At 35.9% G+C, this 23,461-nt stretch overlaps 3 protein-coding genes across 4 annotated transcripts; 2 read left to right on the top strand and 1 right to left on the bottom strand.

The window, feature by feature from the left end:
* Nucleotides 1–69: 69 nt before the first annotated feature.
* On the top strand, nt 70–1,538 carry LOC141901105 (PRA1 family protein 2-like). The gene is made up of 3 exons (XM_074788184.1): nt 70–253; nt 515–732; nt 1,399–1,538. The coding sequence occupies exons 1-3, from the start codon at nt 75–77 to the stop codon at nt 1,536–1,538; spliced, it is 537 nt and encodes a 178-aa protein (XP_074644285.1). The 5' UTR covers nt 70–74.
* A 774-nt stretch (nt 1,539–2,312) lies between these two features.
* On the bottom strand, nt 2,313–8,343 carry LOC141901103 (deoxynucleoside triphosphate triphosphohydrolase SAMHD1-like). 2 transcript variants are annotated; one of them, XM_074788182.1, is made up of 16 exons: nt 7,960–8,343; nt 7,804–7,870; nt 7,463–7,544; nt 6,929–7,089; nt 6,729–6,844; nt 6,575–6,645; nt 6,347–6,493; nt 6,210–6,257; nt 5,960–6,124; nt 5,342–5,433; nt 4,237–4,293; nt 3,785–3,983; nt 3,566–3,691; nt 3,324–3,428; nt 2,671–2,808; nt 2,313–2,564 (listed from the first exon to the last, which is right to left on the bottom strand). In XM_074788182.1, exons 1-16 carry the CDS (start codon nt 8,045–8,047, stop codon nt 2,454–2,456), a joined length of 1,773 nt encoding a protein of 590 aa, XP_074644283.1. In that variant the 5' UTR covers nt 8,048–8,343; the 3' UTR covers nt 2,313–2,453. The 2 variants fall into 2 exon arrangements, with proteins under 2 accessions (XP_074644283.1, XP_074644284.1); XM_074788183.1 differs by lacking the exon at nt 5,342–5,433 and adding an exon at nt 4,779–4,870.
* A 239-nt stretch (nt 8,344–8,582) lies between these two features.
* Nucleotides 8,583–22,790, top strand: LOC141901529 (uncharacterized). The gene is made up of 26 exons (XM_074788836.1): nt 8,583–8,665; nt 9,469–9,931; nt 10,667–10,728; nt 10,919–11,022; nt 11,129–11,257; nt 11,742–11,793; nt 11,868–11,959; nt 12,036–12,185; nt 12,269–12,352; nt 12,440–12,514; nt 13,175–13,475; nt 13,607–13,751; nt 13,852–13,939; nt 14,362–14,469; nt 15,716–15,768; nt 16,800–16,953; nt 17,516–17,653; nt 17,952–18,137; nt 18,484–18,666; nt 18,756–18,883; nt 19,225–19,422; nt 19,853–19,979; nt 20,322–20,441; nt 20,524–20,653; nt 21,059–21,331; nt 21,865–22,790. The coding sequence occupies exons 2-26, from the start codon at nt 9,483–9,485 to the stop codon at nt 21,969–21,971; spliced, it is 3,636 nt and encodes a 1,211-aa protein (XP_074644937.1). The 5' UTR covers nt 8,583–8,665; nt 9,469–9,482; the 3' UTR covers nt 21,972–22,790.
* Nucleotides 22,791–23,461: the final 671 nt, after the last annotated feature.

Raw genomic sequence — 23,461 nt, 5'->3', positions numbered from 1 at the left:
TTGATGCAAGACTCGATAACCCGACACTCCATTCCCAATTCAATTCAATTTCCACTTTATTGATCCTAACCACAATGGCGGAGATTGAGATCGCGCCATTGCGAAGTTTAGACGACTATTTACTGGAATCCGCGAGGTTTCAGGTGCCAAATGTGAGAAATGTAGAAAGATGGGTGAACAGAGTATTAAACAATCTACTGTATTATCAAACTAATTACATGTTGACAGCTTGTATCATATTCATTATTATCGGGTATGTATTGAACTGTGTGGAGTCTGTGGTGGAGACCGGGGTCCAGTTCCACAGTTGTTCTGAGTTGTTTGACTATGAAAATGAACTAACTTTAACTCCCCTCAAAGTTAACTCTAACTCACAACTGTGGAACTGGGCCCGGGAGATGACTGTCTGTGAACTCGACAGTTCTAACAGCTGTCTAATCTATTCAGTATTCTTACTTTTCTTTCATTACTGGCCACAAGTGACACTTATTGGTATCTGTTTGATTATTTACAGTATATTAAACCCGGCTCAGATGGCAATCGGTATTATCGCCACGGTAATCGCGTTTGGAATATTTGTATATGCGACGGAGAATAAGTACGAGCTGCGCAGAATGAAGCGTTCACATCCAGCGATGAGTCTTGTTGTTGTTTTAACTTTGGGATACATATTCGTCTACATTGTTGGATCCGTGCTCGTGTTTCTGTTAGGAATAGCCTTACCTTTAGCGGGTTAGTATCAGCTTAACAATCACAGGGCTCTTTCAGATCAGGATACCCAAAAACTCCCTGATAGTCAGGGTTGTTTCTTATTCTCATGGAGCGTCCATGTGCGACTCTGCACCAGCAAAAGTTTGCAACAACAGGGCCCAGTTTCACGAACAAGTTTAAGCTTAAAATGGTTAAGCTTGAATTGTTGTCCTCATTGAAAACATGAAGTAACCAATGGTAATTACACCAAAAGTTTTAGATAAACTTTTTTGTGAAACTAGGCCCAGGACTCCAAAAAATTCAAATTCCTGAACTTTACCTGATTGTCAGACTCGGGATTAGAAAAGTCTAATTCCCTGATTTTCAAAAAGGAAAAGTAAATCTGATGAAGAATTCCTTGATATCTCTTAACTGCATTTTACCTCGAACAAGATATCCAACTCCAACTCGTGATGATACTACAACTGACTCCGAGTCTAAATTTATTACACCAGAGATCGAAGCAAGCAGGGGCCAGTTGGTTTAAGATAACCGGCCGTTAAATACCATAGTAACAATGAAATTACAATTGTCACCATATCAACTATCCACTGGTTAACTCTAACCAACTTTTGAGAAACCGGCCCCAGAGTTTTAAATCTATTACATATTCGCAGTTAATTAACGAGTCTTTTGTTCTATTTTCAGTGATTCTGATTCATGCCAGTTTGCGAATGAGAAACGTACGAAACAAAATATCAAACAGAATAGAATTTGTTGGGGTTAAACGCACTCCTATGGGATTATTACTCGAACTTCTCGGACAGGAACAAGAGGCAGGATCGTAAAGACGGTCTCTTTCAAAAACTTTTACGAAAAATCTTTGACTCTGAAAATCAGTGTGAATTTCATTTATTTTCACAGAAAAATACTTAATGCATGTATACAGTATAAAGTGTCGTCACGTTGAATTGTTGTCCTGATGGATATAAAACTAGAATTTTGAGTTTAATTTATTCGTGAAACTGGGGCATCATTGATTCGAGTCTTCCTTCAGGTCCGATGGGTTCTTCATTCACACATCTATGGGGTGATTGGGTCCAAAATCAGTCACTCTGTACATAAAATTCGAAGAATTGCCTGCAATAAGGGGGGGGGGGGTAGAGTTATAAATCACTGATATTCTGTATTAGTAGCTTGTGAACAACCATGTGAATGAAACTAGTAAGAATATTTACAATAACACTGAGAAATTAGAGTAGAGGCTTCACCACAATTTATTGCTTATTATCTATGTGTTAACCTATCGAATTTTAGCTGATATTATGTATGAATAATGTAATTATTTCCCATTTTGTTGATTGCATTTAAACTGTGATTGTAATTTTATATTATATAACAAAAATAAACGTCCACTGAAAATAACAATCTATTGGATAGATTTTTCTGCTTCTAAGAGTTTTAAAACTACAATTACGTCGGAAGATCAGAAACAGATGCAACTGTCAACAAAAAAATATCGTTAAAAGTGAACTTGGAATATTTATCACAGAATATTGAAGAAAATTCACTTCACACAAGTTAACAACTGGTAACATGCTACATGCATTAATACAATCCACGCTTCCTTCTAAAACATGTATATAAAACTATTTAAAGCATAATTACAAAATATGAAATAAAATGCAATTGAGTTTTAAAATGTAAGATTACTATTCATTAATTATAAGATTGTAAATTGGACTGTCCGATTTTCAGGTTTATCATTGTTCGCAGAAATCAAGCGATTTAACAGCTTTAGTTGGATTCGAATGTTTTGGTGGCGAAACTCTTTTCTTCATCGGTGTCAGTTCAACTGCTAATAAATCTCCTCCCTACAAACAAAAGCCAACAATTCAAAGTCTGCTGTCAATACCCTTTACGCACCTACATGGATTGGATTGTAAAATAAGATTGTCGATGAAAATAAAAACTTAATACCTTAGGTATAGTCATATCATTCATGATACACCAGGCGCTGAAACAAGTTCTGGCTATTTCGATGCTGTCCTCGTCAGTCTTCTTAGAATACGCTCGGATGTATTGTTCAGAAAACCGATCAGGAAGCATTTGCGAAACCTGTACGAACCAAATACATTAAACTGAATTAACAACACCGCAACATATTCAGGGTTTCCAGAGGTAAGGCCAGGATAAAAAGAAGGACTGTTTCGGCAATTTTAGACCCAAAAAGAGGGACTTTTTGACTCGGAAAGAGGTACTTTCTAGTAAAATGAGGGCCCATAAGGGAGCATTTAAACAATACCTTTGCCGAAATACTAGTCGTGTAGACCAGTCATACATTTCAGGGTAATTCCATAACACTTTCCTGTATATTCAATATTACTGACAATTTAATTACTGTCCTGAGTAATAAAACACTTCAACAGTCGAATGCACGACAAAATTGCGCGTGAAAATACATAAAAATTAAATTTGGAAGGACTTTCTTATCAAAAGGAAGGACTTAGAGTCAAAAAGAAGGACAAAGATGATGTTAGTCCATACGTTTTCCAAAAGAAGGACTCGGAAGGACCGCTGGAAACCCTGATATTGATCATTAAAATCATCACGGGATCACTGAGAATTGATACCTGATCTTTGCGAACTTGAATCGGCGTGTTCACATCGTTCTTCATGTAAAACCAAACGTTATCCAAAGGATTCTTATCTTTCATTCCATAATCGAATTGTGCTATCTGAAAACAGTCGAATAAATACCGCCTTATATACATGAGAACTCACTTAATTCGGATCACCTGGGACTGGAAAATTGTGTCCAAATTATGTGATCATTTCAATCATTTATTTCTCCATTTTGTGGAATGAAACTTACATGAATTAAGTAATCTTCTGCCCGTAAAGGTGCTTTCTGTTTTATATGTTTTAATTCTTCAACTTCCTCCAGTTCATCGATTGATAAAGCCTTGGCGATCTCGTTAGGAATTGTGCTCTCTCTTTTCTTTTAAGGAAATGCAATAAAAAATTCATGCATAAATTGAATACCGATGGTAATGAATAATTGAATGCGATTTCAATGAAAACTTCAACTCACCCGACATATAATTTCATTGATATGCGATTGCGTTTGTCCGATACATTTATATAATTTTCTCTTTTCAATTTTTTCGAGGATGTCTCGAGATTTTTTTAGATTCGGATCGGTCGACATTTTAATCTGATGAGTAACGTAGTCAGTTAATTTCGAATAAGCGACCATGTCATCAATCGATTCACTCATTTTCATCATCTTCCTGTTTAAGAAAAATACAATATAAGGGATCATTTATAACTTACCCGTAAAATTAGAATTTTTCAACCCCCCTGTACTTAAAATCGGCCATTTTTTCATATACATTAAGCATTACAGTACGCAATTGCACTTACCGCTCCCCCTCCCATAATGAGTACGTAATAAATGAATGATCCCTAAATATACACTGATGCTGCTCACTTCATTTTGTTACGTGTAAGAATAAATGTAGATGATATATGATTATTACTGACCCGTTTGTGCCACTGATCAGCAAGTAAGGATCAGCCTCGATCAGCGCCTCAGTCAACCTGATAATTACAACAAAAAAATGAGATAAAGAAGGATTAATCAATGAAATAACTACAGTACAAACTCGCCTAAGATAGGATTATTCTGGAATCTTCATTCCTAGGAAGTAAAATCCTCCGATCAAGTAACGTTGTTTAATGTTAACGATGTTAAAAAAATCTTATAAATTTGTTGCCGACCAAATTCACCCAGATTATACTGATCCGAATTATAAGCGGGTTGGACTGTTTTTGAAAAATAAAATAAAAATCCTTTCATTTTAGATTAGGAAATTATTAACAGGAGCGCTGATTTCATCATCACAAAGCAATTCATTTAAATTTATTTGGGCGAAAACGCATAAAACTTGCCTTGATTCCATTTTCTGAAACCAGGCCCAGGCATTTCATGCAACATAACACCAAAAGACAAGTTTAAAAAGATATCAGGCAACAGATTAGCAAATCGATGGTATTTTCTGCGTATATATACATTGATTACTCACATGACCTCCATTATTTGATTAGTTTTATGTTGATAAGCACGTCGATGTAGCGCGCTTCGCGTATGAAACATATCGTATATATTATTCACCTCCTGTTGTTAATCAACGTTCCATGAAAAAATAACAATCACTCGCATCGTTAAAACGTGCGCAGAATCGATAGCATGTTTTCAAATCAAGATCTTCCGAAATCAACTGTACTTTATACAAAACTGAAGCCGGTTCAAAGATTTTGGAAATCGATTGATCTGAACCGACAAATATAGAACTGAGTCCTGTACAACTTTACAAGCCAAATGTATAGCCCTTTAAAGCCAAATTAAATGGGGGTTTAATATTTTGATTCATTAGCCCTTTCAGTGCATCGTACGGTGTATAAAACGGTGATGGCTTTGCTAGTACATCGCATCAAGTGGAATATTTAGAAATTTCCCAAATTATCTCCGCACTTTTGGGTATTAATAAGTCAGCACTGAAAGGGTTAAAGCTGTTACAGTAATTCGCGGATGATCTGCTGAAATCATGTAATGATCCTTCATCATTAATGTGTGCATTTCACTTACATGGTTTCAATGATCGTTTTTAGTTTATGTTGATACGCTCGCTTGTGTAAGCAGTTTCTTGTGTGAAACATGTCATAGATATTAGCAACTTCCTGTCAAACAAAACATGCATCAGGGCAGGGTTTGAAATCCAAACAATGATTCGACGTAATGCCGTCTCGAGTAGGAGTTTATTCAATCAAGGAAACCATTAAGTAAAATGTACAACAGATATCAAAATACAGTCAAACTCAATTAACAAGTCATCTGATAAGTCAATACATTACTGAATAAGTCTTTAAATCTGCATATCAGATTAAATTTTCTAAGGCAAATTTTGAGGGGTCTCTATCAATCCTGGAATACTTTTCTGGAGACAAGACCAGAATAAGCTCTACCTATTCTGCAATAGCATAATCTATATCCTGATAGAAGCGACCGGTAGAGTTTGTAATGCAGGATTTTTATTCCTTAACCAAAGGCCATCAATTGAAGCCTATTTTAGTGTAAGTCATCATTTGGATAAGTCATTAACGTAATGATCGTCCCAACTATAACGACTTTTGACTGTATGGTAAACTATTTTCTTGTACGACACAAAATCAATATTCATTCAAAGCATACATGGGTTTTACTGACCTTATCTCTACAGCAGATCTGTAACATTTTATTGACGGCGAGAACACGAGCGAATTTCATAAAACGCTGATGATCAAAACTATTCTTTATGCCGAGCATGTGACAATCGCGACTAAAATAATCCCATTTATCGACGTCTATTCCATTTCTCTTATTCGCTACGACCTTCAATAACAAAATTCAACATCGAAAATAAAATACAATCATATCGCGTAGACTCGAGTCTTAACATAGCTTCAGAACATCTTACCTCATAGAGGAAACTTTTTGATTTGTCCCTCCCTTCATATGGCCAAATCTGAATAAGAAAATTTAATGAATGAAAAGAGATATCTATTCTTACTTCAAATAACAGGAAATTTTGAGTGAACTTTCTCCCTGGAATACCTCAGATTTTAGATCGTGTCGCGGTCCAGCAATTTGCTCTTTGATGAACTTGATGTCTTTCTCCGTAAGACCGTACCTGTGAAACTCATCGTAAAGTTCATTATCATCCAGTAAATATTGAAACATTTTGACTGAAGCAATTTCATGCTGTAATCAAAAGAGAGACCGTTGATTATGATATCATATACATTATCAACCTGAAGTGGTTTGTATAAAGTGAACTCATACCTTCCACTTGCATTGTGGACGCACATGGGGAATAAACTTTCCATCGAACAAGTGACTGAATGGTCCGTGACCTAAAAAACAAGATAAGATTTGAAAATACGTTCGTAAAAACAAACTAGAATTTAATCATAGTCATTCTCGAAAGTATATATACCCAAGTCATGACATAAACCAGCAATTTGAACGCAAATAATATCTTTGATGGTAATTTGAAGTTCAGGTTGTTTTTGTTGTAATGTTTTCACTAGTTCCCCGGCTAAATGTGCAACACTGAAAATACATCAAAATTGTTTTCATTATGAAACCAGTAAAAATATATACGGAGAATATGTGGTGTTAGTTAGTACTACTTGCCCTATAGAATGTTCAAAACGATTATGAGAAGCGCCGGGAAACACGTAATAACAAGCACCGAGTTGTTTTAGATAACGAAGTCTTTGAAACTGCGGCGTATCCATAATTTTAATCAATAATGGATGAAATTCTATATGACCGTGGATCGGATCATTGAATACCTGCAAATAGAGTTTATCAATAATAAACATTCTCAATGTGATTAAAGCAAGTATCAATCTGTCGCCTTACGACGCGGTGCAACTACAAACACCAGACATTAGACATTTTATCAGTGCACTTTCAAAAACTGATCATCCACACTTCACATGTGGAACCTTGTTACAACGATTCATCGGATATATATCAAACATAGAATTTTGTCCCAATTAGACGATTTGATTAATTTAATACTGGGTATACAGTAACAAACTCATTGGTTACGACAAACATATTTTCTGGTCCCGTGAAGTTTGCTCTAACAAAGTTCCACTGATCATCGATGCTTGTGAAAGTGATTATTACATGTTTACAAGACAGACAATATATTTGTACCTTTACTTTTTCATCACCGATCGATTCTAATTGGATGCTCTGATGTATAAAACGTAACAGTTTTAACCGATCTCCCATAGCTCTGAAATATATAATTTACCAGTAGGGTACAGTCTATGAGGACGTTTTGGTAGGAGGACGTTCATGACCTGTTTTGGTGTACAGTCAAACCCGTTTAATCCGGATCGGCTTAATCGGAATCTTGGTCTTTTCCGGACAATATTTGCAGTTGACTTTTTATACTGGATTTCTCGTCAACTGGATTAAGTGGATTCCACTGTATAGAACATAAAAGAAAGAACGATTCAATTCAGGATTCGTTGACCTAATAGTTTATTTACCCGACTCCTAAATCTTGAAGGTTTTTATCGTCAAGTAACAACAAAGCTCGTCCATCAATCTTGTTTTCTACAAAATAATTTGATGTCTTCATTAGTATTTCAATACTGAACGATGATGTTGCACAAGGCAGGGCTAGGCCTAGCGGTTTAACTTACCACGGAATACTTTCGAATATGAATCTAATTGATTCTCAATCAGGAATTCTTTGACATCGTCGAAACTCATTTCACCAATACAATTCATTCTGACGCACAGCGAATCACCGCCAGATTATATAGAATAGAATACGAAATGGATTGAATGGACTAAAATTCGGTAGAGTCCAAAACTAAAAGGGCACCGTGCTCCTAAATCTCGTTGTTTTTTATCTTATCAGCCAGCTATCAGTCTAACGTTATGTCGAGAGTTCTGTGCCGTGGTAAGCCTGATTCGTAGCGTGTCATGGCATGTTGACATACACACACAAATATGACTAATTAGGATTATTAGGGCATAATAGCAATTAAGACCAGATTTGTAGATAACGCGGTATAATCGACGAGAGCACCACCTACAGGAATTCCATCCTCGCTTGCCAGCAGGATTTGATTTTCTTGCCGCAGACAATTTTTTCGAGAAATCAATCCACAAAAACCGCAGAAAGATTAATATAACATCGAAATAGCAGAATAAGATGAAATTCTGACTGTAAACGATTATTTTAGTTCAATACGACTAGAAACCGTCACCGTAATACAATGTTTTCGGCGATAATTAGTTCAGTAACTAATAAACAATATGGAGGAACAGCTTCTGGAAATTGAATTGTAAAACGAAACAAACAGAAACGTGAAGTTCTTTTCCTTTGGATTAAAGATTTAGGTGAATTTGTTCTTATATCTGCACACAACAGACGGAGACTGAGATGGAACAAATTAAACAAAAGTCATCTATCAAAATAGCCATCATGTCTGTTCAATTTGCCTTTTTTAAATTTTTGTTTGGTCAATTTGTCTCGGTGGCTCGGCCTTTTTTAAGCAGTTGAGTGACCTGTCTGTGGATTAGTTTCACGATCGGATATTTTCATAAACCCCAATTTGGTGTAAGCCCATCCGATTATAAAAAGCTTACAACCGATGATTAGGTAACTAACTATCTCAGCCTCAGACTCGGTCACAAGCACAGAGTGGCTGGACACATGATTCAATCAGATTGTCTTAGTAGCTGGACACAGGAAGCCACCTCAATTAGTTTGTCTCAGTGACTGGACACAGGGCACAAGCCAGCTCAATTAGTTTGTCTCAGTGATGCAGGAGACTGGGCACAAGTCAGTTTAATCAGTTTGTCTCAGTGGCTGGACACTCAGTGCGCAAGCCACCTAAATTAGTTTGTCTCAGTGGCTAGACACAGGGCACAAGCCAGCTCAATCAGTTTGTCTCAGTGACACAGGACTCTGGGCACAAGCCAGCTTAATCAGTTTGTCTCAGTGGCTGGACACTCAGCGCGCAAGCCAGCTCAATTAGTTTGTCTCAGTGGCTGGACACACAAGACAAGCTGGGTTGTCACAGTGACTGGTCAGGAAAGTCAGCTTAATTGAACTAGCTTGTCACAGTGACTGGTCAGGAAAGCCAGCTCGAGTTGATAAGCAGCTCAAATGGTAATAAAAGTTTTTATTTTATTTTCAGTACTGCTGATCACAATGAATACAGATTATATCATCAAACAAGCGATGCAGGCTGCTTTAGCCAAATTAGAGTTCGCTTCCACAACCGAAGAAGAATTAGACAGTCTTTGGGATTTACGGCAAATGTTGAAGAAAGCTGCGAATATTTCGTTATCCTCGGTTAAAGTGAAGTCTGATAACGTCAGCATGGAAGAGGCGATGTTATTGCGTTATAACAGCTTCGAATCGAATGAAAATCCATTTCCCGATCAGTTCGTCAGCTCGCTGTGTTTAAATCAATCCGATTTGAATAAATTTACGAGTTATTTGTTCCAAAGACGGTACGGTTGGTCGGAGGGATATAAAGAGGTCAAACAAGTTCGCATACGCAGAATGAATCGTATAAATTCAGTAGTGGCGACATCTATTGACGAGGTGAAATATAAACCACCTCTTAACGATGTACTCGATGATTTTATTAAGTGGTAAGTGCTTTTATCTATATTTCTCTCTGAGTATCAATGCGTCTACACCGCAGTGCGGTGTATCAATCGGTGATTGACTTGCTAGTACATCGCTTCACTAATAAACTAATAACTAATTTTCATTGTTTTCCCGATGAAAGGATGATGGAAGCAGCAAATTGTCTTACTTTGATCTTTCAACAGTGTTAAGCTGAAATTAGCACGAACACATTAGACATAATGATAATTAATGAGTACTTATTATTCATTATTCCCAGTAGATCAAACGGGCCATGCAAATATCAACAAACTGATTATTTACGTTTGAAGATTTTATAACTTTTGATATATTCTTTGAGAATAAAATACTTGAACAGGAATATTTTACTATACATTATGATTATATATTCCTAAAACCTGAATGTGGTAATTTGTCCGGAATAATGTGGGATATTGGTTTATGGTATTTTGGATATGGGAATATGGGATGTGGGATTTTGGTCTGTGGGATTATGTCCGAACAGCTCGCTTCACAGTGTATTGATGTAATTAGTAATTAGTTCTTATCTCTATTGAAAGATGGCAGCACCTGTCAAACATAGTGAAATATTAGTAACTAATGATACACCGCATTGCCTGTTGAACAAGGCACTGGGTAGAATTTTCAAATTATCTTCAACACTTATCAATTAGTCAGCAGTGCAAAAAGGTTTAAACTGCTTAAGATTTATCCACTCCACTATTTATATGTTTTAGGTATAAGTTCCAAGACATCAATGATTTATTAATTGAAGCTTTCAAGTTTACTGTTAATTCAGGTTTGTAAATCTTACAAAATCCTTCATCTTTATCACTAGCAAAAGGCAAAAAAGTTCCACAGTTACGAAATGACACAAACGTTAATTGAATTGTAGTAACCAATCTTGTTTCAATTAATGCATTGTTATTACATAAAATTCCATGATGTGAATTTCAATAATTATAAGTGAATTTTACATCAATTTTTAGCATCCCAAAAGCCGATGGTTAGAAACCAGACCTTTGTGCACGTGATGGAATGGTTGAAGAAAACAAGTGATCAGCTTAATACAGACAACTTTCCACGAGTTGAGGTCAGAAATATTCGAGCAGAAATGAAACCTGCATCCAGAATTCCACTGGTTTAAAAAGGGTTAAAACTGCGGCACCTGATGATGTTTAATGATTATTCTCTTACAGAGTTTGCTGATAACTGGTATGACTGATATCTGGTCGGCAATTCGTAATATTTGCGCATCAAGACTCGGTCCTGTTGTTGAAAAATTAACAATTCCAAGTTTACAGTCATTCTTTAGTCATCTTATAACGGTAAAATATATTTGTTTATTGAAACATTTTCTAAGTGATAATATTAAAACAAGCGATGCACCAAGACTGGTAACAAAATTCATTTATCAAGAACTAATATCAAAAGACACAATGTTTCAGACTCTACCGATCATTGGCAAGTGTAAGATAAACATTTCATATCTGACGATAGTCTCTAGAGAGAGCCTGAAACATCTTATTTATTGATTTAAATGATGAATTTTGTTTTTGAATCCTTTATAATTTAGAGGGCTTTAATCTTATTATCTATTCTTCGAGTATTTTCTCTGTGGTTTACTTTGAATTGATATATTTTGTTTGACTCATTTAGATATCCAGCACTTATGGATATTAATAAGTCAGCACTGAAAGGGTTAAATGATAAATTTTGTATTGACTCCTTTAAATTAAGTGGGCTTTAATCTTATTAACTATTATACGAGTATTTTCTCAGTGGTTTACTATGAATTGATATATGATTTAGGTTTGTTTATCATCTGATTCGACGTGGCAAGCGAAGGAAGGTGCTATCACTGGTACGTATTGAATTTTACTGATTCGTAGGTTACATAAATCATGTTCATATTCTATTCATTGCTTTATAATTCAGGAATTCATTATATTGTGAAGAAACTTCATTGGACAGACTCGTACGTGGATGCTGCTGTCGCTTCAGAAAATAAACCAAAATACAAATTAGTGGTAAGAATTAATTACTGATTTTTCGCACGGGTTTTTCTTGTTCACGTTATCGATATTATACCTGTTCATATTTCAGCTGGGAATGAATGAAATGCATGAAATGCCCGAATTCATTCAGAAAGGAATTAAACAATTGTTGTATTCGTTACTGGCTAATCCACAATTGACCATCAGAGAGAACATGACTAAAGCATTTTCTGTGTACATCACCAAATGTGATTTTCAGGTATGAATTGAATATTGAACTTTCATGTGTTTTCATTCTAAGGAATAGATTTATTTCTTATGTTTTAATTTCTCATATTTCAGGAAGCCGTTGATGCATTTAATGATGTTATTTGCCATTTGAAAAATCCTCACATAACGGCAGCTACAAACGACAAACAACATGAAGTAAAAATCTTTCGATTAAAAAGTTTCAATTCAAAATTCATTAGAGCTTTATAGTGCTTATTTCTGATGACAATTTTTTATATTCAGGAATCTACTGCACCAATGTTCATCGATGCCTTTACCGCCGAAGGTATTTTAGGAGTCTGTCTTTTTCTAGTCAAAGTAAGCATTGAATTGATTTACGGTACTAAATAGGGGCCACAAAATATAATCAGCTCATTACCTATGTTTTAACCCCAGGGGCGATTTTCATAGTTGAGACTTAAGTCCAAAAGCCGTTTTGAATCTTAAGACTGGTCGTAAGTTGTAAGATTAAAGAACTTAGATGGTCTTAGACTGGTTTTATGTCTAAGCCATGACCGCGTTCTTGGTGCAGTTTCATGAAAACATTAAAGCTGAAATAGAACGATAACCGCACTCAAACGTGGTGAACAGATAATAAGATAAAAATCCACTACCATCTACCCATCTACAGATTAAAAGAATTTTTAAAAAACAAGAATTTATTTATTCAATCTGAAATATATAGAATACACAACGTTTCGATCTCAACCTAGAGATCATCGTCAGGTGTGAGATATAGACTAAAAAACTTGTTTTTTTTAAATTCTTTTAATCTGTAGATAGTGAGTTTTTATCTTATTTAAGCTGAAAACTACAAATTAAATTGTTGTCCTCATTCAGGAAAACACAAAGTAACCCTTTACGATAAAACCAAAAAAATTAGTTTATATTTTCATGAAACTGTGCCCAGAAACAACTGTTGGAACCTGGTCAAGATTCCATATTTTATTTTTGAATAACCATTCAATTTCATTTCAGCACATCCCTCCATCGTTTCTTCTTCAAAAACGTAATGAATATTTCGACACGTTCAATGTGTATCTGATGCATCCAGCGTCGACTGTTCGACAAGCTACGAGTACGATATTCAAATACCTCGTCGCTCACGACTGCAACGACCCGATACATTTAAAACAACTACTCCAAGGTCTATCCGCTGATTGGATCGTCGATGCTGATCGTTTGAAACAATCGATTTCCATGGAAACCGGACAAAGCAAACACGGAAAATTGCGCAGACAGTTGACTATTACTAAGATACATTCACTCGATGATCACGGTAAATATGAAAGTGATGATTCTTAATGAAAGCTTTTGTCGTATTTCACGTTTTGAATCAAGGCTGATTTCAATTAAACGTATTCCAGTTTAGGAATATCAATTAGAAAACTGAATCATTTAAATTTGTAGAGAAAAGGTCATTAGTGGATGCTTGGGAATGGCGTGAAGGTCGTCTGTTCGCTTATGAGTTAATTCTGGAATTTCTCATTAAGAATCATTGGTTTTATACGTTCGGACCGAGTCGACTCAATTCATCTATCGATGAGACAGAAAAGTGAGAAGAAATCTTTGTATTAATTTTAAACTATAAAAGAAAATGCAAACAAAAAAAGTTTGTTCTCAAATATTTGGTGAATGTTTTGAATATTTTGTAGAGAAACGGAAGACACGTTTATGAAGCCACCGAGTTCTGGGAGTTTGAGAACATCCTGGAATGTTCCTAGTCCTTGCCCATCACCAGGGGTTAGTCTCTTCTTTCATTATTATCATTCAATAGGTAGTAAATGTACTGGTGTTAGTTAATTGATTTTATTCGAATTGCTGTTGTTATTGGAAAGACTTAATCCATTTACCTGATGAAGCTACTCAATGCACTTGTAGCAAAAACTCCAGTGCGTTTGAAGTGCAGCGACTTCTTTTCTGAATGACATTTTTTTTCTATGAATACCATATTTTTGAACAAATTTAAGTAAATTCGCCGCAGCAATATGTAGAACCTGTCCAAAATTGGCATTTGGCCGCAGCAATTAAAAATTGCTTCAAACGCGCCTGAACTCATGATTTCAAGTTAAACTAAAGAGTACTTACTACATGCGTTTATGTTTAATCTGATACCAGGAAATTATTGCAATTGTAAAAAATGTTTTGTATTCTTATGGATGTAGGTTTCGGAGATGTTGTACGAAGCTAAATTGAAACGAAGGACAGTTGTAAGACATACGTCAGTCAGCACGTCGATGCCTTCTGAAGAGATTCCACCTGCTATGCTGAAGGTTAGTTTCGCTGTGTACGAACCATATAAACTTCTATGATAATCGATGTCAAATAACTATCAACTCTATTAAAAGTATGATGCTGGCTGAAAATTAGCCATTCATGGACATAAAACTGAAATTCTTTGTAGCCGTGTATTTGGTTTTCTCAGTTTATTGATGTTTTCTGTGCCATTTTATTTGGACCTTTCGACCGATTGGTTTTTTATATCTGCTGCATGCTGTAGTGGTAGTCAACTGATTAACATTTTACTGTGTATCGAATTCAAACTCCACTGACCCTGTTACCCCCTTATACTGAATGTGAATCTGCTGCACAATGAAACCAATCTTCAGGATCAGGATCCAGTTCCACAGCTGTGTGAGCTAGAGTTAAGAATAGATTGACGCAGGGAGTTTATTTTCACAAAATTTATCTCAATAATAAGATCAAAATTTTAACCGGTTAAAGTCGAGTCGCTGAAATGTTCGAGAGCCGTAGAACTGAGTCCTGGTGACATTGTGTACGCTCTGAAGCTCATTTAGTTTCTAGAACATTATGAACTAACGTTGTAAATTTTTCTAGAAATTTCAAGTAATAGCGCACAACTGGGTGAAGGTAAACTTGATGAATAGAATATTTTACATGTGCCACTGCTGTAAATGTCTGTCAGTTTTAACAGCATGTTGTCGATGTATTTTGTCATTGTTTTAGTGCGCGTGTCATGTATTGAGTAGGATTAAAGTTGTCATCATGGTTTTGTGAATGATTTTATGGTTTTTGCTCGAACTGATAACACAATGTTTAATATATTTAACTTTTCTGAGATTTAAGATTTAGACAATAGTTAAATAGCTCAATACTATTGTAACAACTATCAGTGATTATTTCATCTGTTCTTCTTAATGTGAATTGATGCACATTTCTCTTTACAATAGCTATATTTCATCTTTATATTCAATCGTTTTAAGTCTATTTCAGTGTTTGTCATCTCTAATACACATTTTAATTATACGTTCTTCATTTATTTCAAATAAGGTGATAAGATAAAAGTAATAGTTCATCTTTTAATTATTTTTGTAATGAATGTTTCAAGAAGTTGTTGTCAGTTTTTTTTCTATCTTATTTACCTATGAGTCTCTGATTTCCATGCTTGGTTTGAACCAGCTATATCACTGTATTTTACTAACATAATTCAATTCCTATGTTTTATTACCGAACCTGTTTATGAGTTGGTATTGATTGATATTATCTCATGTTTTCTAGAGGCGAGACAGCAATGACGAACCACAAACAGAAAACATTCATCCAAGATTGAGGTCAGTATTATTTCTAATCGTTGCATTGTGAAAAAACCCGTCAAAATAGAATTCCCTTTTATACATACCATGTATCAGTGATGTTCCTATCAATGTTGAATGCACCAAATTGTACGTGAGAACTGTAGTTTTGGATCCAGTAAAATGTGAATTACATCCTACTGTTGTTGACTAAATAAAGTTTTGCATGTTTTTTCTTCATTAATAAATCATAAAACAGCAGACGAAAATATCTAAAAAGGTATCATCGTTATCTATGTGTAAATACGTACATGTGTAATTACTGTGTCTGCTTCATCTATGTTTAGCAGCTTTTTGTATAAAATTCTGTGAATTTCTGTAAAGATCCTTAATATTGAAGATTGATATTAATGAAAACAATGTTAATGTGACATTACGGGTAAAATGCTTCTACCTTTATTCAGAAATTCATTTGAAATCAGTGTTTCATTAAATTCATTTCAAATAAATCTCTGAATAGATCTCAAAGTGTCAGTGTAACTTATTTTCTTTGTTAAATCTTCGATGTTGTGAGTTTTGTGTATAAATCCTCTAGATGCGTGTCTTGTCTGAATTGAATTCATACAGAATTTGTTCAGTTTGATGTATTTCGAAGCTAATGTTGTGAATCTCTTGTGAAGGTTTTTGGCTTCAGCTTCACTAGCATACACGGATACATGTACCATCATCATATTGTGTTACTGTGTGCTACTATCATCGTCATATTAGTTGTTCTTATTTCATATGATTAAAGAAAATTCAATATTTTCTATCATATGAAATTTGCTCGTGAAATTATTGCAAGTAAGAGTATAATAGAGTTAAACCCACCTTCAAAAAAACGAATAGTTGAAAAGAATTTTATAAACTGATTTTCAGTTTCCAGCTAAAAACCCTTATCAAGGATCTGTGATAAAACAACGAATGTAAAATCCCACAATTGTAAAAAGACTGAAAAGTTTATTTAGAATACTAGAAATATTTCAGGTGGCTCCTATCGAGGAATTGAATTCATTGTTTGATTTTTACAGAACGCAGACGAGTGATTCATTTCGAGTCGGTTCATCTCTCGGCGGACAAAGAGCGTGGAGCAAACATTTTTGTTACTATACAAAATCAACCGAACAAAACGCGCGATCATTCGCTTTACTTTCATTAGCGAAAGAGTCTGACGTCGTCAAAAAGGTATAAAGAAACCCAATTATTTTTGTACCAATAAATCCTTGACCTCTAGTCATGTCACCCGATGAGCTATGGATGGTTTGGTCCCTCAGTATTGCAAACTAAAATGTACTAATAGGTTTTCGCAACTTTCAGGCCTTCAGTCATTTTAAGAATTACTCCATTTAGACGAGAGCAACTTTCAAATACCCTAGACCCGTTGTTCATCTCTGCAGATTCCTAAAACTGTAGACCTGTTCATCAGCAGCCTTATGAGCAAATCACTCATGGGCAAGTGTACGAGCAGGTTACAAAAATAGACAGTTTATAAATTCCAGCACTCAGAGACCCCAAAAAGTCCCACTTTTTTTACTCATTTTTACGTGGTCCTACATTGTTTAAAACAACATATATTAGTACCTATGTGTAATCGATATTATCATAGTAAAACTGACAAAGATTTCAGCAGGATAACCCCGGTCACTGAGCAGTTCCCAGGAAATCATTCTTACCCCATAAGCTGCATAGCCAATATTTGCCTAGATCTTTTATTTGAAAGTGTGATTTAAGGTATCTATTCTTGTAGGAGCCTAATGGTGATGTTTTAACTGAAGAATCTGCTGTCAATACACAAACAATGAGAATTCTATTGGAGAGGATGTTATTGCAGACTATTGAATGTTTAGGGGATAGTCGTTGGGAAGTGAGACGCATGGGACAACAGGTACTGTGTATATACTTGTCGTATTTACTTAGTCATCTATACCAACAGTTCAACTGAAACCTGTTGATTTGTAAACTATGTAAGAGTTCTGTGTCATTATGAAAATTAATTCCTTAGGACAGTAACAGGTTAAAGTTGACCGGAGGGGGGGGATGAATTGGAACTTAATTGTCACTATGTCAACTATCCTCTGGTTAACTTTAACCGTCTTTTGAGCAACTGCTGCTCCTGGTATATGAAATATATGATGTCTTGCTGCTAGAAATAAGAATTTCTTTCCATTTTTGTATTATTTTAGGTTTTGCCGCTGGTATCGGAAGTAATTCGATGGTTTGATATGAATCTTCTGGTTGAGTTTATCAATAGTCATCTGATTACAGAAACTTGTGTTATGAGTTATGGTCTTTGCGTTCTTATCAAATGCGCCGTTGCGCACGCGGGAAAACTACAGCATCTGTTGAATAATCCGCCTGCTGCGTGGCAGGTACGCTGAGAGTATGATCAAGGGCAGATCTAGAGGGAGGTTTTTGTGGGTCTGGACTCTGGCTTCTCATCAAGGTTGCCACCTTTTTTGTCAAGACAGAATTTGTTGAGGCCTTTGAATTTGACGCTTGGAAATTGCTACTTTTTGGATGGATTTCTTAAAAAATATCTCACCCTGATGGTGGAATCCTGCTTGAAGCCTTCACCAAGGCTGTTTTACCTGAGGGATGTCCTTCCTTTTAAATCCCGCCCTCCACTTTTTCTAGATCCGCCCTGATGATGTCAACATTTTATACAATTCTCGGTAAAAACTATAAACAAATTAATTGATTCAAAATTTCTCACAGGACAATATGAAGTTATGTACGAATGTCGTGCAAACAATTACCGATGCTGTAACTGAGAACGTCTCTGATTGGTCGGATTACGTCCATTCATTGCTCATCCGTCCAGTTTGTGATCGTCTGTCATTGGTTGCCATGGAGACGCTGATGATATCGCAATTGTATTTTCGGTCACATTTAGAAAAGGTACCGATGATAAACTCAATACGATTAATAAATAAGGAGAATTTACCTACAGCCCTTACACAGGATGGGTATCAATTTTCTTTTCACAGAACTTGGAACAAGTGAAATCGATCTCGGATTTTATAGTGAAAGTTTTCTCACATTCACATCCAGAACAGATACAAAACACACAACCAGTAACAACAACATTCCACACTCCTTCCGAGGGTTTTCTCAGGTAATTATAACCATTGATAAAACAATAATCTCTGAGTCCGTGTTGTAACGATAATATAGAAAATCCTGCAATAACAATGAAAAATTGAGTCCAAAAAGTTTATTTGAGTTATTTGTTTATTTCAACATTTCAACTATATTCTAATAGTAGAATACAGTATTCCTGCAGATGACTATTAGGATATAGTTGAATCAATGAAATAAACTACACTAGCTCAAGGAAACTTTTTCTGATATTTTCATTCTCATTATGGGATTTTACATGAATTCTCAGGTAAATTATATCTGTTATAATTAATCATCAGTCACTGATTGATTTTTTCATCCATACTTATTTTTCAGTTGTTGTATAAAAGTTGGGACTCCACGCGAAAATGCTCTACAAGTCGAAAAACAGTTATTGAAAATTGTCATGTTGTATTTTCCTGCTTTCTTTAAACAAGCCGATCTGCTGTGCGTTATTGAAATGTTACCGGTATTGATCTATTATATCGGAGCTACATCTGGAGAACTGGATGACTGTAAAACATTCATTGAAAGGTAAACAGAAGAGTGAGGGAGTGAGGGAGAGATAGTGAGGATGAGGGAGAGGGATGAGGGTGAGGGAGGGAGAGGGACAGGGAGGGACAGGGCGTGAGGGAACTTGATATATGATAGACCCACAATATTGAAGTTTAATGAATCTCGGGGGCTGTAGTTGCTGAAAAGTTGGTTAGAGATAGATGCGATTGAATACCATAGTAAAAATGAAGTTTTAATTGTCACTATGTCAACTATCCGCTGGTTAACTTTATCCAACTTAGGGTCAATTGACCCCTGAAGATGAGTGAAAGGTCAATTTAACAGATACCGGTATTTGATGTTGAATGTTCTTTCTTACATACCACATAGATTGTGACATGTGTCAATAGATGTGAGACTGTGTGAATATCACTGCTCTTCTAATCCTGTTATTAATAACATGTTTCAGTGTTGGAACGATAGCTATGTACACGGGGCAGTATTTCTTACATCAGGATCGCTCGTCTGCTGAGGAGAATGTTCGGTCGATTTGTCAAGCTGCTTTGAAACAACTTGTATCTCTTACTAACATTAAGGTTGGTTTAGAACTCAGTCAGTACAGTCAAACCCGAGTCATCATTGGAAATGACATTGTATTAATATCATATTAAAGTCATCTGAATAATTTCTTAGTCCTAAATGGTGTATTTGCAATACAATTTCTTAATTGTAAGTTTTTATTTGGATAAGTCATCGCATTGATAAAATCATTTCTATTTTGGAGTCCAAGTTGTACCAATTTATATTTCTTATTCAATTTACTAAATGTAAGTCATCGTTTTAATAAATTGTCAAAATAATGATCGTCCCAACTAAGACGACTTCAGCCTGTTGTATGAGGTGGTTGTAGATATCAGAGATTGATGTATATTTTACAGACTATGGATGTGAGTAGAATACGACAGATTTTAGATATTTATTTAGTGTTTACGACACAGATGTGGGATCACAGTAGTTTGATCGATATGTTTCGTGAAGTTTGTTCTCGCGTCAGTAAGGTCAGTAATATGCACTTTCTAAGCTTTCATTCCCGGTTTACAAGTATTTGTCTTGGATCTAAGATGATTATTTTTGTTGCAGGCACCGAATTGTGATAAACCGGCACCAGATATGGATGCAGCTGATGTAGCTGTACTGACTGATCATATTTCAGCATTTCCGACTCCGGATTCTGATTCAGAATGTTCTTCAGAAAATGAGAATATTCCAGGTATCTATTTCAAATACATCTGTGAATCCAGTGCCGCAGTTCTGAGCTCGAATAAAACTATGGCTTTGACATCGAACTGGATCCTCTATCAGAGGTTGTAGACCTGACTATGATTACTGTTTGAGAGAACCCAGTAGTTTCTACTCTTTCGATGAGCTCAACTACCCTCGGTATAGGTCCTTCTGAAAATATTAAAATGCTCTCATAATCAGAGTAATTTTTTGTTCATTTCTCAATTAAACTTCTACCTTTGATGTCAAATTATTCTTATTTTTCGTGAAACTCCTACAGTTAGAGATATGAGGACAGTAGTCTGGTTGTGAGTTAACTCTCAACTCGGGATCCGGTCTAATCTGGGGGTTGGTAAACTTTTACTCAATATTGAATGATTGTATTTGAATATAGAATTGCCGGCACCACTTCTACACGAGTCTCAAGCATTAAACACGAGTAATAACAGTGGAGGAGCAGGAGCAGGAGCAGCAGGATCTAGTAATCATTTGAACGATGTGTTAGAGGGACGTATTCCTTCACCTGTCACTCATCAGTCAGACGACGGAGGATCGGATTGGGATGACTGGTCCGATGACGAAGATGAACCTCAGTCGGCTTACGACGAAATATTTGCCAATTTCTTACAGAAATTACAAACTTGTTTTAAATCTGCACCGATTCCAGGTAACGTAGAGGATAATTATTGATGAAACTCTCTGAGTCCATGTTGTAACCACAGTGTCCGATCTAAGCACTTGTCCGATTGCCCAAGACAAGTATATTCTCACCAGGGCAAGTAGGTTATCATCATCACTTGTCCCCCGGGCTGGTGCAATTTAAAGTTTCAAAGCTTTTTCCCACTCATTACAACGGATGATAATTGGACTGCATGTGTAGGGCAAGTAGCTTTTGGAGGGGACAAGCAAAATTTCAGATATGCTTGCCCCCCGGGCAAGTGGCTTTCATTCCTTAGATCGGACCCTGTATCCATATAAAATCCCACACTAAGAGCAGCCTCAAACAGTCTGCAATGTCTCCTTGAGCTAGTATAGTTTATTCGATGTTTCAACTATATTCTGTTTGTACATTTTAAAATGACTATTTGGATTAAGTCGAAATCTTGAATAAACTATTAGCTCAAGGAAACATTTCTTAGACATTATTTCTAATTCTTAGTCATTCAGACATATACTATTGATTGTGTATTATGTTGACAGGTAAATATGAAGAGTTTGAAGGTAAAATGAAGATGTTACCCGATCAGGAACGACGAGTCATTCGTTCGCTGATAGATATGAACTTATCATCGTCATGGCATCTCTAGTTTATACAGCCACATCGCCTGAAACCTGAGTGATAGTAGTTAGAGAAGATTTGTCTGATGACTTCTGCTTTGTAATTTGAGATTGATATACATGTACTTAGTCCTGTGATATTGTTAGTAGATTGTTATCTTTATTATGTTAACATGTTATTAGAGATTATTGTTTTACACGTCGTGGTAAGATATGTGACCGTTTCAACCGTAACTGTGTACATTCCATTAGTCGAGATGAGATATTGAGATGAGATTGTTTTCCTTACAATCACCTCAACTTTTGATGTATACCTCAGATGTAAAGATTTATTGGTTATAACAAACTTAAAATTTCCTCTCAAATAATGTCTAGGCCTATTTCAACCTGACTGGAGAGCATTCTGGGTGGCCTAGCTTACGGCCACCCGGAATGCTCTCAAGTCAGGTTGAAATAGACATTTTGATAATTTCATATTGGATATAATGAACTGTCGATTATAACTATATTTTCTGGATCCCTGAAGTTCGTTATAACGAGGTTCGTATTTTTAGTTCGATGTCTGCAGTAATGTCCGCAATCACAATTTCAAAAAATTAAGATCTTGTTTGTTAAATTATTGATGATCTAAATGTTTGTACATCCTTATTATTGTCACAAGATGGTATAAATGTAATAAATTGAGATTGGATACAGCACCGTCCTTCTGACTAAAGTGACAAGTCTACTACAACTACTGCCATGTAATGTTTAAGTAGAGAACCTAGTATTTTTATATTGCTGATTATTTCTTAGACTGATTCATTATTGTTTAGTTGTCAGATCTGAAGTTTACATTCTTGTACTCGCGTGCAGAAAAATATAACTATCAAAATCGGATGTTTTCTCGAATCCAAATCAGTCTTGTTCGAATCCAGCAATCTTATCGGAGTATCACAGACCTCAGTAATTACTGATTTAGAGTGGTTCTGATGCTGAATAGAGGATGTACGGGGGTGTCCCGGGTTCAAATCCAGCAATCTTATCACAGACCTCGGTAATTACTGATACTGATTCAGAGTGGTCCTGATGCTAAATAGAGGATGAACAGGGGTGTCCCGGGTTCGAACCCATTAATTACTGATACTGATTCAGATTGGTTCTGATGCTGAGTAGAGGATGTACATGGGTGTCCATGAGTGGTCCAAGTTGTCCTGATGCTGATTAAAGGATGTACAGGGGTGTCCCGACCGTACGGTGCTGCCGCTTTGCTCATGGTTAGCGGGGTTTTCATACACTAACTGAAGTCAACTCTGGCAATCGACGTGCTGTCCAGTTATACTCCGTGACCTTAGCTTGCCAGAGTTGACTAACGTTAGTGTATAAAAATCTCGCTAACGATGAGCATAGAGGCAGCACCGTACGGTAAAATGTTGATATCTTAACAAAAGCGTTATTACTGATAACTGATTCAGAGCGGTACTGATGCTGAATAGAGGATGTACAGGGCTGTCCCGGGTTCGAACCCATCAATTACTGA

Source organism: Tubulanus polymorphus, chromosome 3 (genome assembly GCF_964204645.1).
Source record: "Tubulanus polymorphus chromosome 3, tnTubPoly1.2, whole genome shotgun sequence".
NCBI classification, from domain to species: Eukaryota; Metazoa; Nemertea; class Palaeonemertea; order Tubulaniformes; family Tubulanidae; genus Tubulanus; species Tubulanus polymorphus.
This window is presented reverse-complemented; position numbering and strand designations above follow the sequence as displayed.

Excerpts from the sequence above, each read along its gene's own strand:
- LOC141901105 (XM_074788184.1), top strand. The coding sequence starts at position 75 with ATGGCGGAGATTGAGATCGCGCCATTGCGAAGTTTAGACGACTATTTA. Across the intron at positions 254-514 it reads ATCATATTCATTATTATCGG|TATATTAAACCCGGCTCAGA; the intron begins GTATGTATTGAA and ends GATTATTTACAG. Across the intron at positions 733-1,398 it reads AATAGCCTTACCTTTAGCGG|TGATTCTGATTCATGCCAGT; the intron begins GTTAGTATCAGC and ends TTCTATTTTCAG.
- LOC141901103 (XM_074788182.1), bottom strand. The coding sequence starts at position 8,047 with ATGAATTGTATTGGTGAAATGAGTTTCGACGATGTCAAAGAATTCCTG. Across the intron at positions 7,090-7,462 it reads TCGGTGATGAAAAAGTAAAG|GTATTCAATGATCCGATCCA; the intron begins GTACAAATATAT and ends CTCTATTTGCAG. Across the intron at positions 2,809-3,323 it reads TTCAAGTTCGCAAAGATCAG|GTTTCGCAAATGCTTCCTGA; the intron begins GTATCAATTCTC and ends TGGTTCGTACAG.
- LOC141901529 (XM_074788836.1), top strand. The coding sequence starts at position 9,483 with ATGAATACAGATTATATCATCAAACAAGCGATGCAGGCTGCTTTAGCC. Across the intron at positions 14,470-15,715 it reads TTCCACCTGCTATGCTGAAG|AGGCGAGACAGCAATGACGA; the intron begins GTTAGTTTCGCT and ends CATGTTTTCTAG. Across the intron at positions 16,954-17,515 it reads AGTCTGACGTCGTCAAAAAG|GAGCCTAATGGTGATGTTTT; the intron begins GTATAAAGAAAC and ends CTATTCTTGTAG.